Here is a 15,250-nt window from a genome sequence, read left to right on the forward strand (position 1 = left end):
GCACATGTTAAGATCTCTGATTTGATTTTGATGCTACAGGTTGTGTGCGGTCGTGTTTCGTGGTAAGTGCACAAAGCGTAATGAGCTAATGCCACTTTCTTTTTTCAAATTATGGCTATGACTTGAGCATAAAGCTATTCAATATCTTAATAAATTTACCACAAATTTTATTCATATAAGGTAAGACTTTATACACATCATCGAGTGATGTGCTTCAGAGTTACAACAATCGGCTTTTATGTTTTTGTATTATTTTGGTTTGTAATCATTATCTAGTAATATTTTAGCAATGTTTTGATTTGTAATCATTATCTAATATATAAACATATATATTAAATTCTTGGGTCAAACAATGGTGTTTAGGTGTTACTTTAGTATTGGTAACCACAACCCATAAGATGCAGGGTGATTTTTGGAGCATTTTTTTGGGAAAACAAAGTGCATCCTATGTGGTGGGGAACACAGTAGTTAAGTGAATCTGCCTGGAGAAAGTTCTACGAAGTGCCAAAGGAGTGGGAGATGGAGATGGAGATGGGAGGGAGGAAGGGTGGATGGAATAGAGAAAGGAAATGGGGAGGGATGGGGAACAGGGGCAGGGAAGGGAGGTGGAAGGAGGAATGTAAGAGGGACTGACCGACCGGTGTTGCGTGAATGGGTATTTGTGTTTGAATTGGAGGACAAAATTTGTTCGCCAACCTTGTTTAAATTTGAATGACGTTCGAATCACGAGCTATGACTGTACATCCAAATAAAGGACTTGTTCAGTCTTTTCTGGAGGTACACACTTTACTTTGAAACATTTCTATTCTTTTCTTGTTTATTTTATTTTATTTTATTTTATTTATTTATTTAATTAATTAATTAATTAATTAATTAATTAATTAATTAATTTATCTATATATTTATTTTTCCAGATACATTGGTGAGAAAATTTGTTATATACATGCTTGTCATTAATGCTTTCTGATAATATTTCAGCAGTCGTGGAGGATGATGATGACTTGGTGTGCCTTGATGATGTAATTGTGAAGAAGAGGAAAGTAGAGGAAGGAGAAGAAAGAGAGGAGGAGCCTCCCCTCAAGAAAGCCCGAAGTGGTGGAAAAACAGAGGAAGAAGAGGAGATAATGGTACTAGAGTGAGGAAAGAAAGAAGGACTTTCATATGGATATTGTGTTGCATCAGACAGTCACACTCTATAACAAAATCAGATAGGAATATGCAGTTGTGATGTGGGCACATATGAAAGCATGTTACTGTGGAAAGTACAAAAAATAACCATAAAAGTGGCACTAGTTAGAAAAAATGTCCAACGAAGAGGCTGGAAAGCTACAATGTCACACTGATTTTAGGAGAAAGAGAGTGATTATTTTGATATTCAAATCAGTTTGTGTGTAGAGGAAATTGGATGATGCTGGTGAAGAGAGTGCAACAGAGAATGAATAGAAAACGGAAAAGACCAGATGATAATGTGATATATAGGAAGGAGTGAAAGGAATTTATATGGCTTTGAAAAAAACTTTCAAATGGGTGCATAAGATGCTGCTAAACCATATTGAAAATTGCCTGGAGGAAAAGTAGAGGAGAGCTCATATAACAGAAAAGATCTTGGAAGAATGTCATTCCCAAGAATAATTTTTCCCCCAAGTTGCATTCATGACTCATATAAAAGGTATGCCTAATGATGTGAGTTGTTTTGTTAATCTTTGTACACAATGTTTCTTAGGTTATAAAAAAAAATGAAGTCTTCAAATCATGAATACTGCAGGAATTGGATGAAGTATGGAAATTAAGTCGATTAATTTTTTTTTAATTGAAAATTTTAAAGTAGTTGGAGCTGGAAGCAGATGGGAAAAGAACTGGATGAAAGTAAACAAAGTGGTAAAGTAAAAAGACATACAAAACCTGAGAGTACAAGATATTCTGTGTAAAATGGAAAAAAAAAATAAATAAAAAAAATAAAGGCATATATAATGTGGTGGACTCAATTTTTCACATCTCAGAAAATCAGGCTATATTCTAGCAATGTATTTCATACATGCATCTCAGCTCAGTCCAAAGAGATTGCTTGTTGCCCCAGCTACTAACAGTGTATACATTATACATTTATCCATAGTGAACTGTGATTATATGTGTTGCTCTTGACCTAAATTTGGAAGCTGAGGTGGCACCATGCTATCCTTGGATAGTTAGATGAAGAAATAGTATTAACTATTGACTAGTGAGATGGCTGCATCTTGTTGAAAGGGTTCAAATAGGCAAGGGACAATACTTTAGTTCAGGAAGTTTTTAGTTTTTGTCTGCTGGCAGAAAGAAGGCCTTGTACACTTTGTGACAGGGCAAAACTGCAGGATTCCATATTATTTCAGAGCCCTCACATTGGGATACAAAGCAGTATAAGACTGACTCATGCTACCATAGGAAATATGCTAGAGAATGTCATGAACTTCACATCTGCATCTATGCAGCCATCTCCCCTTTCCAAGTCATCAGTAATCTGTATTGTCCCAGAACCTAAGATGCACAGGAAATGTTTAGTTACATTCATTAGGCAAGTAGTGAGCAGATTAAAGGAAACAACATGTAAAATGTGTCATAAAAATGCACTTAAAGAACTGTAGAACATGAATACACTGTACAAAATAGAATATAAAAAGCCTATGAGCCATTAATACCTGTATGCAAAGCTATAAGAGCAAGAGCTGCTAGGTACATACCTCCACCTCCATTCATTCCCCAGTCTGCATCATATTCCCTTCTTTTTTGTTCATCTTCAGATGGTTTACATTCTCAAAGCCCATGATGTCAAGCCTAGTACATAGTTACTGGTCTCTTTGTCATCATCCTTTGCCACATCATTGTCATCATCATCCAGGGACATAGTATCCTCTAACTTGGTCACTTCCAGTTTCTTCCATCAACTCAATTCCAGAGATCACTGACCCTTTTTATCGTAAGTGTGTATCATTCACTAAGAAAGCCAACAGAAGTAAGAATTTATGAAAGTGTGAAGCAGTGAAAGCCTAGCACATTGTGGTGGGTCACATCAACATAATCTCCAGGCTAAGTTGGTCATAGCTGCTGAAATATGCCTAATGTTAGGTCTCCTTTTAATTTTATGGACAATGAAGGACTAAGTTGTGAGGAAAGAAAGCATAAGCCTATGGTCTGACCATTTTTAATTGAACATTTAGGCATTGTCCTTTCTGGGAATTCTCCAGCCTGCAGTGCTGCCACATTTATATTAAGACATATCCCATGTCAGGTACCTCCTACCTCAAAAGTAAATGGTGTAGTATATATACATTGTGATTCTCTAAAAAAGGCAAGTTAGTGTAATATGTTTTTTTTAATGATGCATTGTTTTTTTTTGCAAACACCACAACCCTTGACAAGGTTTCCTCCAGGCATTGTCACGTCGTCACATGGTCAGAGTGACTTGTGTTAATCAGTGGTCACTTCCTCTCGCGCTGCCAGCTAGGATAGAAGCTAACTCTCCCACTCACTTTCGTCACCACAGCTGAGAAAGCTTATTTATATAGTAAATAAGTATTTTTTTGGAAGAAAAGGCTAATAGGGGGTTCATTACTTGACCCCTCAGGAGCTGTTGCCCAAACAGCGAAAGCCACCAATGTACCTTGACTTTTACCTTGGTGTTGGTGTGGAAAAATTCGTAACTAAAGAATAAAAATGTAATATCATAGTTTAAGGGAAATATCATATCTAAAAGGAAACCTATCACATTTAAATTAAATTCATAATGGAGAGAGAGAGAGAGAGAGAGAGAGAGAGAGAGAGAGAGAGAGGGGGGGGGGGAGGTTGACTAACAGGCAGGAGATTTTTTTCTCAAATTTTAATGATGCGTATGCAAGTATAGATCTGATAGAACTAAATTTGCATGGAATGTAGATTGTATATGCAAAGACAGAGAGAGAGAGAGAGAGAGAGGTGTGTGGGGAGTGAGGTTATCAGTGACACATAGGCTCTAATCTGATATTTGACCCAATACAAGGTTTGGCAGTGCCACAAGCTGGGGAATCCCCAGAAAGGATAATGCCTAAATGCACAATTCAAAATGGTCAGACCATAGGCTGTCTTTTATTATTGTTGTAGTTTACCAGCTTGTCAATTTATACAACTCTGTTTTACCAAAATTCTAAATTGTTAGTCTTAAAATTAATATAGCTGTTTCAGTGTTTTGTGCATTTTTGTCCAGCTTAGAATAAAGTTTTTATCTTGCTGTTGTAGTGCTGTTGTAATGTGTCATGAATACCACTCACATTTAAAGGATTGCTTAAAACAAAAATGATACACTGCATGCATTTTGCAGTTTGTGATTATATGCAGATCAAGTACTGACCACTTCTTTATACTTTGTAAGATTTTATAGCATAAATATTTTTTTGTATTGAAACCAAAATACATGTCAGGTTACTATGAATTTATTATTCTCATTTGCCTCTTCCTATATTAAGAAATAGTAATTTTTTGTTGTACAGTACTGTGGAACCTCAGTTTTTTAACCATTCCTGAATGCTGTTCAGAATCTGAAATGTTTGAAAACTGAAACTATTTTCCTTTTAGGAATCAATGTAAAATGGATTAATCCTCTCCCAGACACCAGTTGACACTTTCTTAGCGGCTTATGGCAGACACTTCCACAGCCAAGATGGCTGCTTCACATCTCCAGCTCACAAATTATTTATCCAGAAAGGATGTATTGAATGAACTTAGTGATGTACAGAACTCGTCAGAAGATACTGTTTAAACTGATCTAGTGAGGGAAGCCTTACAGAGGGACACAGAGAGGAGCAACCCACTTTATGCCAAAATAAAGGTGATCATAACACTTAGACACCTTGCTGCTGGGAAATGGTACTGCAAAAATGCAGTTGTGCAGTAGTGATGGCACTGGGGGTCATTGAGAGAGGCATAGGTGGCTCGGGATTACTCCTGAATTCCAAAAAACTGTTTGTTTACATTGAGGCTTTTCAATGGGATCACATTTACCTTATTTCAAAGATTGAATTACTGTCTTACACTCTGTCTCTCCAAATATATAAAAATTAAGCAAATATATATAGAAACTGTAAATTAGTAATAAATGGCAGCTTTTGCTGTCTTTTAATATTTGAAGTTTTGTAACTTTATTCTGAAACTGAATTATGGTACCGCAACCAAAGCAATGATCAGTTTGAAAACCAATTTGTTCAGTAGCCAAGGTTCCACTGTATTCATAATGTTTAAGGCCAAAGAACTATTTCATGAGTACTTTTCATCCCTTGCTACATACTCATAGTGAAAAGAGGCTGTTGATTTTGGGGATGTGAAAATGTTATTTGCCAGAAAATTTTACATTGCCATGTTATTACACCATCAGTGAAACAACAAAACATTGAAACTTGTGAGTGGAGTGAGATAAGAGCCCTCCCTGGCTGCATTGTTGACTGACAATAGATGAGTGGAATGAAGAGGTAAATGAAGTGGGGAGAAATTAAGAACTGTAGTCCTATTAGATAGAAAGGTAGTGGATGCCATACTATAAATGTGCAGGAAAATTGTTTGGTTGAACAAATTACATGCTGAAAAGCACGCCCATTAAAACAATCTATTAACAGTGGTGTTCCTCAGGGTTCTGTCCTGTCACCAACTCTCTTCTTATTATTCATTAATGATCTTCTAAACCAAACTTCGTGTCCTATCCACTCCTACGCTGATGATACCACCCTGCACTTTTCAACGTCTTTTCATAGACGTCCAACCCTTCAGGAGGTAAACATAGCACGCAGGGAAGCCACAGAACGCCTGACTTCTGATCTTTCTAAAATTTCTGATTGGGGCAGAGCAAACTTGGTATTGTTCAATGCCTCAAAAACTCAATTCCTCCATCTATCAACTCGACACAACCTTCCAGACAACTATCCCCTCTTCTTCAATGACACTCAACTGTCCCCCTCTTCTACACTGAACATCCTTGGTCTGTCCTTTACTTAAAATCTGAACTGGAAACTTCACATCTCATCTCTAGCTAAAACAGCTTCTATGAAGTTAGGTGTTCTGAGACGTCTCTGCCAGTTTTTCTCATCCCCCCAGCTGCTAACTCTGTACAAGGGCCTTATCCGTCCATGTATGGAGTATGCTTCACATGTCTGGGGGGGTTCCACTCATACTGCTCTTCTAGACAGGGTGGAATCAAAAGCTTTTCGTCTCATCAACTCCTCTCCTCTAACTGACTGTCTTCAGCCTCTCTCTCACCGCCGCAATGTTGCATATCTAGCTGTCTTCTACGGCTATTTTCATGCTAACTGCTCTTCTGATCTTGCTAATTGCATGCCTCCCCTCCTTCCGCGGCCTTGCTGCACAAGACTTTCTTCTTTCTCTCACCCCTATTCTGTCCACCTCTCTAACGCAAGAGTTAACCAGTATTCTCAATCATTCATCCCTTTCTCTGGTAAACTCTGGAACTCCCTGCCTGCTTCTGTATTTCCACCTTCCTATGACTTGAATTCCTTCAAGAGGGAGGTTTCAAGACACTTATCCACCAATTTTTGACCACTGCCTTGACCCTTTTACGGGACTGGCATTTCAGTGGGCATTTTTTTTATTGATTTTTGTTGCCCTTGGCCAGTGTCCTTCTTACATAAAAAAAATAAAATAAAAAAATAAAAAATAAATTATGACATGTTCAGCGAACAGGAATAAATTGAGATGATAATACTCTGTGCAGAGGATGAACATTATCATTGACAGTTTTGAAAAACATGATCATTGCACCAACCATTCAACGATAACAAAAGGTGCATTTTGTAATTAGACAATAAAACCTTAATAATAATTATTGAGTTAAAAAGAGCCATCCAAAAGCTGATATCCAAAATGGACAACAGTACTCAAAGAATGGTAAAATGAAGGAATAAAAATTATTTAAAACAATCTTATTGTCAAATGGCTCTACATTTCCTCAACAAACTAATCATCTGGGAAATGATAGAAGTTATCCTAATGTGATTTTTAAACCAGTTTGGAACCCAACATTAAACCAAGAAGTTTTAAGGAATTACAGCAATTAATTACTTGTTTGTTAATTATTATAATTGGATATCAGCAAATTGATATTATTCAAGAAAGAGGAGAGACACTTGGAGAGTAATTGCTCAAACACTTGAAGGATAGGAGTGATGGAAATTACTCTATAATCATTAGAAGTGGTAAATAAGGATCCTTTTGGGATTGCCGTGGCATTAGCAATGTGCTAACAAGCAGGATAAAAACTTTTCTAATCAAAATAGGAAAAATAATTTTTTTTTTTTTTATGTAAAAGGGACACTGGCCAAAGGCAACAAAAACCCAATAAAAAAAAAAAAGCCCAGTGAGATGCTGGTTCCCAAATAGAGTCCAAAGTGGTAGTACAAAATTGAAGGATAAGTGTCTTGAAACCTCCCTCTTGAAGGAATTCAAGTCATAGAAAGGTGGAAATACAGAAGCAGGCAAGGAGTTCCAGAGTTTACCAAAGAAAGGGATGAATGATTGAGAATACTGGTTAACTCTTGCATTAGAGAGGTGGACAGAATAGGGGTTAGAGAAAGAAGGTCTTGTGCAGTGAGGCCATGGGAGGAGGGGAGGCATGCAGTTAGCAAGATCAGAAGAGCAGTTAGCATGAAAATAGCAGTTGAAGATAGCTAGAGATGCAACATTACAGCGATGAGAAAGAGGCTGAAGACAGTCATTTAGAGGAGAGACGAAAAGCTGTTGATTCCACCCTGTCTAGAAGAGCAGTATGAGTGGAAGCATACTCCATACATGGATGGATAAGGCCCTTGTACAGAGTTAGCAGCTGGGGGGGGGGATGAGAAAAACTGGTGGAGACATCTCAGAATGCCTAACTTCATAGAAGCTGTTTTAGCTAGAGATGAGATGTGAAGTTTATAGTTTAGATTATAAGAAAAGGATAGACTAAGGATGATCAATGTAGAAGAGGAGGACAGTTGAGTGTTGTTGAAGAAGAGGAGATAGTTATCTGGAAGGTTGTGTTGAGTTGATAGATGAAGGAATTGAGTTTTTGAGGGACTGAACACTACTAAGTCTGCTCTGCTCCAGTCAGAAATTTTAGAGGGATCGGAAGTCAGGTATTCTGTTGCTTTGCTGCGTGAACTGTTTACTTCCTGAAGGGTTGGACATCTATGAAAAGATGTGGAAAAGTGCAGGGGGTGGATTCATCAAAGCATTTTACCAGACCAAACTCCTGGTAACTCTGTAAACATGGTAAGTTGCTATTCAGCACACACTTACGACTTGGTGACTCGCCTGGTAAGTTACAACTGCTCTGTGGCGCTGGTAACACCACTACCTCACTTATGAGGATGAAGGACCGCTGACAGCTGGAGAATATTTCATCCTCTAGTTGCTTACATAGGTGAGTTCTGAAGGTGATCACTAATTTGTGATAATCCCAGTTGTTGCAAGAGTCAGTGCATATGTAACAATAATCAAAATGAAGGCAGGAGATCATGCAAAAGACTTTATAAGTGACTCAATGTGTCAGTGGCTGGCTGCGATGTTGTGCTGTCATTTTTCACCCTGCTTTGAAGTGTTTTAACATTACTTAGGTAGAAAAGACCATTGGATGAGCTTAGTATTGAGTACACATGACAAATGGAAGCGAAGTGTGTACGTACAGTGTAATGAAGACAACAGAGAGGTAGTAGTCACAGGTCATCAGCACTGTCTGTGTTATCCCTTGTCTTGTGGCTTTTATTGTTATTAATTGCCTTCATTACATTGGTCCTGAACGTATAAGATGAAAGTAGCACTTAAATAACCAGGAGTGCAGGGTGGAGGGAGAGAGAAGTGAGTGATTTGAGTTTTTTATTTATTTTATTTTATTTTATTTTATTATTATTATTATTTTTTTTTTAGCATTAGAATAGAATAATTTGTAAAGATGAATGGGAAGCAAGATTTTTTATTCTGTAATTTCAGGTGTTCTTAAAATGACAGCATTTGCACTGTGGTGTCCCCACATTGCAGTATATGTTGCACTACTATGAAAGAAGAAACAAGAAATAAGAAAAAAAAAGAAGAAAGAAGCAAGAAGAAAAGCAGAAAAGAAAACAAAATAAGGAAGAAGAAAGAAGAAATGGAGAAGAAGGAAGAATAAAGGAGAAAAACAAGTGGTCACCTCAAAAGGCAAGGTAATTAGCACTTCAGGAGCTGATAAAACAATAAACATATACACAGGACCGAGCAGTACACAACAGAAAGTAGGCCATAAACTGCTTGGAAGGCAGTCTGGGTCAAAGAGGGATTAATGTTAATTATGTAGGAACAAAGCAGAGAAAGTGGTTGAAAGAAAGTAAAAGTAAGTCAGGAGGCATGAGGAATGAGGCACCAGGAAAGGAGAGATAGCCTATGAAAAGGTACCCACACCTTCTTAAGCTCCTCCAAGCTGTCCTTACCCACTAACTAGTGTTGTGTATTAAGTACCACGCCTGTGGGCGGATCATATGATTAATTAGATGAGAAACGTGAATGGTTGGTATGTAAAGGATCATATGCTTAAATGAGGAACGTGAATGTCACCCAGGGTAGGCAGAACTCTCTCGATCAGCTGAGCATCACTACTCTTATAGGACGCCTCTCCTTTCCCTAGAATTAAGGTGTAATTTTAGGCTCTTAGGAGTACCCCTCACCACTCCTAGTGCTTAAAGTCTTTTAGGTATGTAAAATGTTATGAAAATAAAGATAATTTTCTGAGGGAAATAGGCAGTCCCAAAGGATTATATATTATAGTGAGTAACAGTAGCAGGGAGTAACAAACACAGAAGCAGAGAGAGAGCCTGACCAGAGAGGGGTCAAGACAGATGAAATAACTTAAACTAAGTGGAACTTGAAAGCTTAATGCAGTTCATTTTTTTAAATTTATTTATTTTTTTTATGTAGGAGGGACACTGGCCAAGCGCAATAAAAATCCAATAAAAAAAAATGCCCACTGAAATGCCAGTCCTATAAAAAGGGTCAAAGCAGTAGTCAAAAATTGTTGGATAAGTGTCTTGAAACCTCCCTCATGAAGGAATTCAAGTCATAGGAAGGTGGAAATACAGAAGCAGGCAGGGAGTTCCTGAGTTTACCAGAGAAAGGGATGAATGATTGAGAATACTGGTTAACTCTTGCGTTAGAGAGGTGGACAGAATAGGGGTGAGAGAAAGAAGAAAGTCTTGTGCAGTGAGACCATGGGAGGAGGGAAGGCATGCAGTTAGCAAGATCAGAAGAGGAGTTAGCATGAAAATAGCAGTAGAAGACAGCTAGAGGTGCAACATTGCAGTGGTGAGAGAGGCTGAAGACAGTCAGTTAGAGGAGAGGAGTTGATGAGACAAAAAGCTTTTTATTCCACCCTGTCTAGAAGAGCAGTATGAGTGGAGCCCCCCCAGACATGTGAAGCATACTCCATACATAGATGGATAAGGCCCTTGTACAGAGTTAGCAGCTGGGGTGATGAGAAAAACTGGTGGAGACGTCTCAACGTCTAACCTTGTAGAAGCTGTTTTAGCTAGAGATGAGATGTGAAGTTTCCAGTTCAGATTATAAGTAAAGGACAGACTGAGGATGTTCAGTGTAGAAGAAGGGGACAGTTGAGTGTCATTGAAGAAGAGGGGATAGTTGTCTGGAAGGTTGTGTCGAGTTGATAGATGGAGGAATTGAGTTTTTGAGGCATTGAACAATACCAAGTTTGCTCTGCCCCAATCAGAAATTTTAGAAAGATCAGAAGTCAAACGTTCTGTGGCTTCCCTGCGTGAAATGTTTACCTCCTGAAGGGTTGGACGTCTATGAAAAGACATGGAAAAGTGCAGGGTGGTATCATCAGTGTAGGAGTGGATAGGACAAGAAGTTTGGTTTAGAAGATCATTAATGAATAATAAGAGAGTGGGTGACAGGACAGAACCCTGAGGAACACCACTGTTAATAGATTTAGAAGAACAGTGACCGCCTACCACAGCAGCAATAGAACAGTCAGAAAGGAAACTTGAGATGAAGTTACAGAGAAAAGGATAGAAGCCAAAGGAGGGTAGTTTGGAAATCAAAGCTTTGTGCCAGACTCTATCAAAAGTTTTTGATATGTCCAAGGCAACAGCAAAAGTTTCACCAAAATGACCAAGACTCAGTAAGGAAAGCCAGATCACCAGTAGAGCGGCCTTGATGGAACCCATACTGGCGATCAGATAGAAGGTTGTGAAGTGATAGATGTTTAAGAATCTTCCTTATAATCTTTAACTTAATGCTTATCATTTTCATCTCCTCCACACTCTCATCACTATCTCTTTTATCAGCTTCCACAGGTAGACTCTATGTATTACTTATTTATCTCTTCCTATTGCTCGCTTCTTCATTTTTACCTGCGGCCTAATTAATTACTCCAGCCAGACTCAGGTGGCCTCCCTTACCTGTTTTATTAGTTGATTCATTGTACAGCCTCTTCTGTTTGTATATCTTGTTGTATGTGTGTGTGTGTGTGTGTGTGTGTGTGTGTGTGAGCGTGTGTATGTGTTTATGTGGATGGGTGGGGTGGGCGTATAGGTTTGGTGCCTCTCTCTCTCTCTCTCTCTCTCTCTCTCTCTTCCTTCCATACCGGTCTTTTCTTTTCTTTGTGCCCCTTTCTTTCCTACTTTTCTTTCTCTTTCTTCCTTTCTGTCTGTCTTTCTTTCTTTCTTTCTTTTCCTCCCCCTTTTCTTTACCCTAACCATATATTCCTCTCTTCTTTTCTCCCTCCCTTCCTCCCTCCTTCCCTCTCTTACTCCCTCCTTCATCTACATATTTCAATAAGGAAGGAAAGAGAGAGAGAGAGGAATGGAGTGAAGGAAGGTAGGAAGGAATAAGGGAAGTGGTGTGGGGGAGGAGGGAAGGAGGAAGGAAGGAAGGGAGAGAAGTTGGAGGAGGGAAGAAAAGGGGAAGGAAGGAATGGAATGAAGGAAAGGAATGAGACAGCTAGGGAAAGAAGGAAGGAATAAAGAAAGGAAGGAAGGATGGAAGGAGGAGAGGAGAGATGGAAGGGAAGAGAAGAGACTGGCAAGAGAGAGAGAGAGAGAGAGAGAGAGAGAGAGAGAGAGAGAGAGAGAGAGAGAGAGAGAATTATAATGCATAATCATAAAGTTGACACATGTGAACAGCTTCTCTCATCCCACACACACACACACACACACACACTTCATGCTCTGGCTTATTTCCACAGAGAGAGAGAGAGAGAGAGAGAGAGAGAGAGAGAGAGAGAGAGAGAGAGAGAGAGAGAGAGATTTTAGAAAACAGTGTTAACTTTAGTCCTGACTTTTACTTGTGTTCTCCTCTTCCTCCTCCTCCTCCTCCTCTTCCTCTTTCTCATTCACTTCTGGGGTTTCCCATCATTCTACGCCACCCTCCTCCTTCTTCTCCTCCTCCTCCTCTTCCTCCTTGTACTCAATGACCTCGTTTCTCATCGTTTCTTGATCTCTTCTACGTACAACTCCCCCCTCTTCCTCCTCCTCCTCCTGCCTGACTTCCATCACGTGTACATGAGATCGTGTGCTTCCTGCGGTGGCCACAAATTGCCTCTTTAAGGACAAAGTGTTCCTCGCTGGCTGTCGTTCCCTTGTGCTCTTCCTCCGTTCCTTGCGTATTCCCTTGTATTTTTTTTTTCCGTGTGGTTTATATATTTGTTTCTAGTTTGTGCAAATTTTTTTCTTAATTGTCGTCTGTGTTCTATTTTCCTTTTATTGTGTTGATGTTTTTGTTATTCTTTTGTTATATTGTTTTTTTTTTTGGTATTTATTTTTGTCCTATTTTACGTTTTTTTTTTTTCATTTCTTTATTTTTTTTTGTCTACTTCCTATTTTTATTATTATTCCCTATGTTATTATGTTCATGAACTAGGATTGCTGTGGTTTCTTTAAAGTTCAGTAAAATACTCGTGTACAACTTTGCATTAACTTAAAAAAAAAAAAAAAAAATTCGAGGCGATGGAGTTTTACTGTTTATTTAAGTATCCCTGTGTATAACGTGCAAAGCCAACACTCAAGGAAAAACAACTTACCAACATAAGGAAATAAGAGAAGCTGCAAGAAATCATGAGTTTTACATGTGGCAGTCTCTGTATAAAACATTCTTACCTACAACCACTTGTCACCCTCATCCATAAATTTGTGTGGTTTTCTTTTAACCCTAACAACTTGATTACTGAGTCCATTACAGTCATCCACCATTGTGATTGAAATCCAGTGCCTTCTTATCTCTTTCAAAATGAATGTACCTGTATGAAGCTTGAACCCACTATTTCTTTTCCTGTCCTAATTATTGACCCTAAGGATTTTGTTTGCCACTCTTGTTATATTCCATTCATCCGTTACGGATTACTGTCCTTGAGAATTAATTTCTGCCTATCTCTTTCAAAAACCAAACTTTATCAAGCTTAAATCCATTATTTCTTGCCCTGTTCTGACTACTTACCCGGAGCAGTATGTTTGTGACACTCGTTATCTGCAACAGAAATAGTAAAACATTATATTGTACTCGGTTTAATTTTCGCTTAGTAGAATTGCCCACCAACGTTACTTTGTTATTATCAGTCAAAGATTTGGGGGCGTAAGATTGGTGGTGCAGTGGTTAGCGCGCCCGACACACGATACTAGGGTCCGGGGTTTGAGTCTCCGGCTTGGTGAAGACAATTTGGACGTAAGCCAAAGAGTTGTGACCTTGCACCCCGCCAGTATTTGCCAAGATGACCTGAGCCAGAGGGGCGTGGTGGATGGCTTACCATCTTCCCTTCCTCTAACAGCGGGGGAGGAACTTGTCTGGCGTGGAAACATAGAATTACTTGATTAATTTTCTTGGTTAGTTTTTTTTTTTTTTTTTAGAATTATTTGATTTATTAGCTAGTTTGTTAGGATAAGCTGGAATTCTTAATTAGCCTGTTAGAATTAGTTTATCTCGTTGGAATTCATTGATTTGTTAGTCAGCTTGTTAGAATTTGTTTATTTCTTAGTTAGCTCGTTAGAATTAATTGATTTCTTAACTTGTTAGAGTTAGTTCATTTCTTAATTAGCTTGTTAGAATTTGTTGATTTCTTATTTAGCTTGTTAGGAATAGTTTTCAAACAGACGAGGAAATGTCTCCTGCTGATGTATTCCTTCATGATTTTCTCCAGCCTCGACACTCCTTGAGAAAATTATAGCATCTTCTAGCCCCATCCTGATTATTGACCATATAGAATCTTGTCTACATCACCGTGTTGTCTCCCTTATGCCACTTGCACACCTCCATCAGAACCACAGGAACATAACGCGACAAAATATGGGTTGGTGCATGAAGTGATGAGGCCTACAAGTGGCAGTCCCTGTATAAAACCTACCTCTCCTGATTACTATCCCTGAATATTTTGTTTGTCACCTTGTTATATCCCTTATGGTACTTGAATACCTCCATCACCACCACTTTTAACCTATATACACCTTTCCTCTGGTTGCCATCTCCCTTATACCACTTAAACATCTCCATCAGCTTCACTCTTGACCTACATGTACCTTCCCTCTGTTCTCTGCAGCCCTTTTGGTGTTCTGCGTGCCGAGCGATCCGGGGAGAAGGTGACTCCGGGCATCTCGGCGCTGCTCTCCATGACTGTCTTCCTCATGGCCATCAGAGTCCCTGCCGCCCACTGAGAAGACACCGCTCGTCAGTGAGTACTACACCTCGCCTCTCACTGCCCTCCCTGTACTGTGCCTTACAATATACTGCCTTTTTTGTACTGTGCCTTATAATACACAGCTCCTCTTAGTAATGTGCCTCACAATATACTGGCCTTAGTAATGCGCCTCACGATACACTGCCCTCCCTGTACTGTGCCTTACAATATTGCCTTTCTTGTAGTGCGCTTTACCATATATTGTTCTCCCATCTTGGTCTCTTGGGACTCAACTTAATATTGGTATAAGTTAACCTGATATGATCTGACTTTTACTGTTACTTCTGCTGTTACTGGTGGTGGTGGTGGTGATGGTGGTGCGACTACTACTGCTACTACTACTGCTACTACTACTAATACTAATACTATTACTACTAATATTACTACTACTACTACTACTACTACTACTACTACTACTACTACTACTATTACTACTACTACTACTACTACTACTACTACTACTACTACTACTACTACTACTACTACTACTACTACTACTCACCACCATTACCACCACCACAACTGCAACAACCAGCCCACTAAAACCACCAC

General features: G+C 38.9%; 1 protein-coding gene across 4 annotated transcripts in view; it reads left to right on the top strand.

The window, feature by feature from the left end:
• LOC135111779 (SUMO-activating enzyme subunit 2-like) overlaps positions 1 to 4,438 on the top strand; it is a 105,171-nt gene extending 100,733 nt beyond the window's left edge. For 2 of the 4 annotated variants that reach the window (XM_064025490.1, XM_064025488.1), the window contains one exon: positions 982 to 4,438. In XM_064025490.1, coding sequence (XP_063881560.1) covers positions 982 to 1,139 — 158 coding nt within the window. In that variant the 3' untranslated portion in view covers positions 1,140 to 4,438. Of the gene's footprint in view, positions 1 to 978 lie in introns of all 4 variants that reach the window. The other 2 variants (XM_064025489.1, XM_064025491.1) reach the window with 1 other exon arrangement.
• Positions 4,439 to 15,250: the final 10,812 nt, after the last annotated feature.

This window comes from Scylla paramamosain, chromosome 22, assembly GCF_035594125.1.
Source record: "Scylla paramamosain isolate STU-SP2022 chromosome 22, ASM3559412v1, whole genome shotgun sequence".
Lineage (NCBI taxonomy): Eukaryota > Metazoa > Arthropoda > Malacostraca > Decapoda > Portunidae > Scylla > Scylla paramamosain.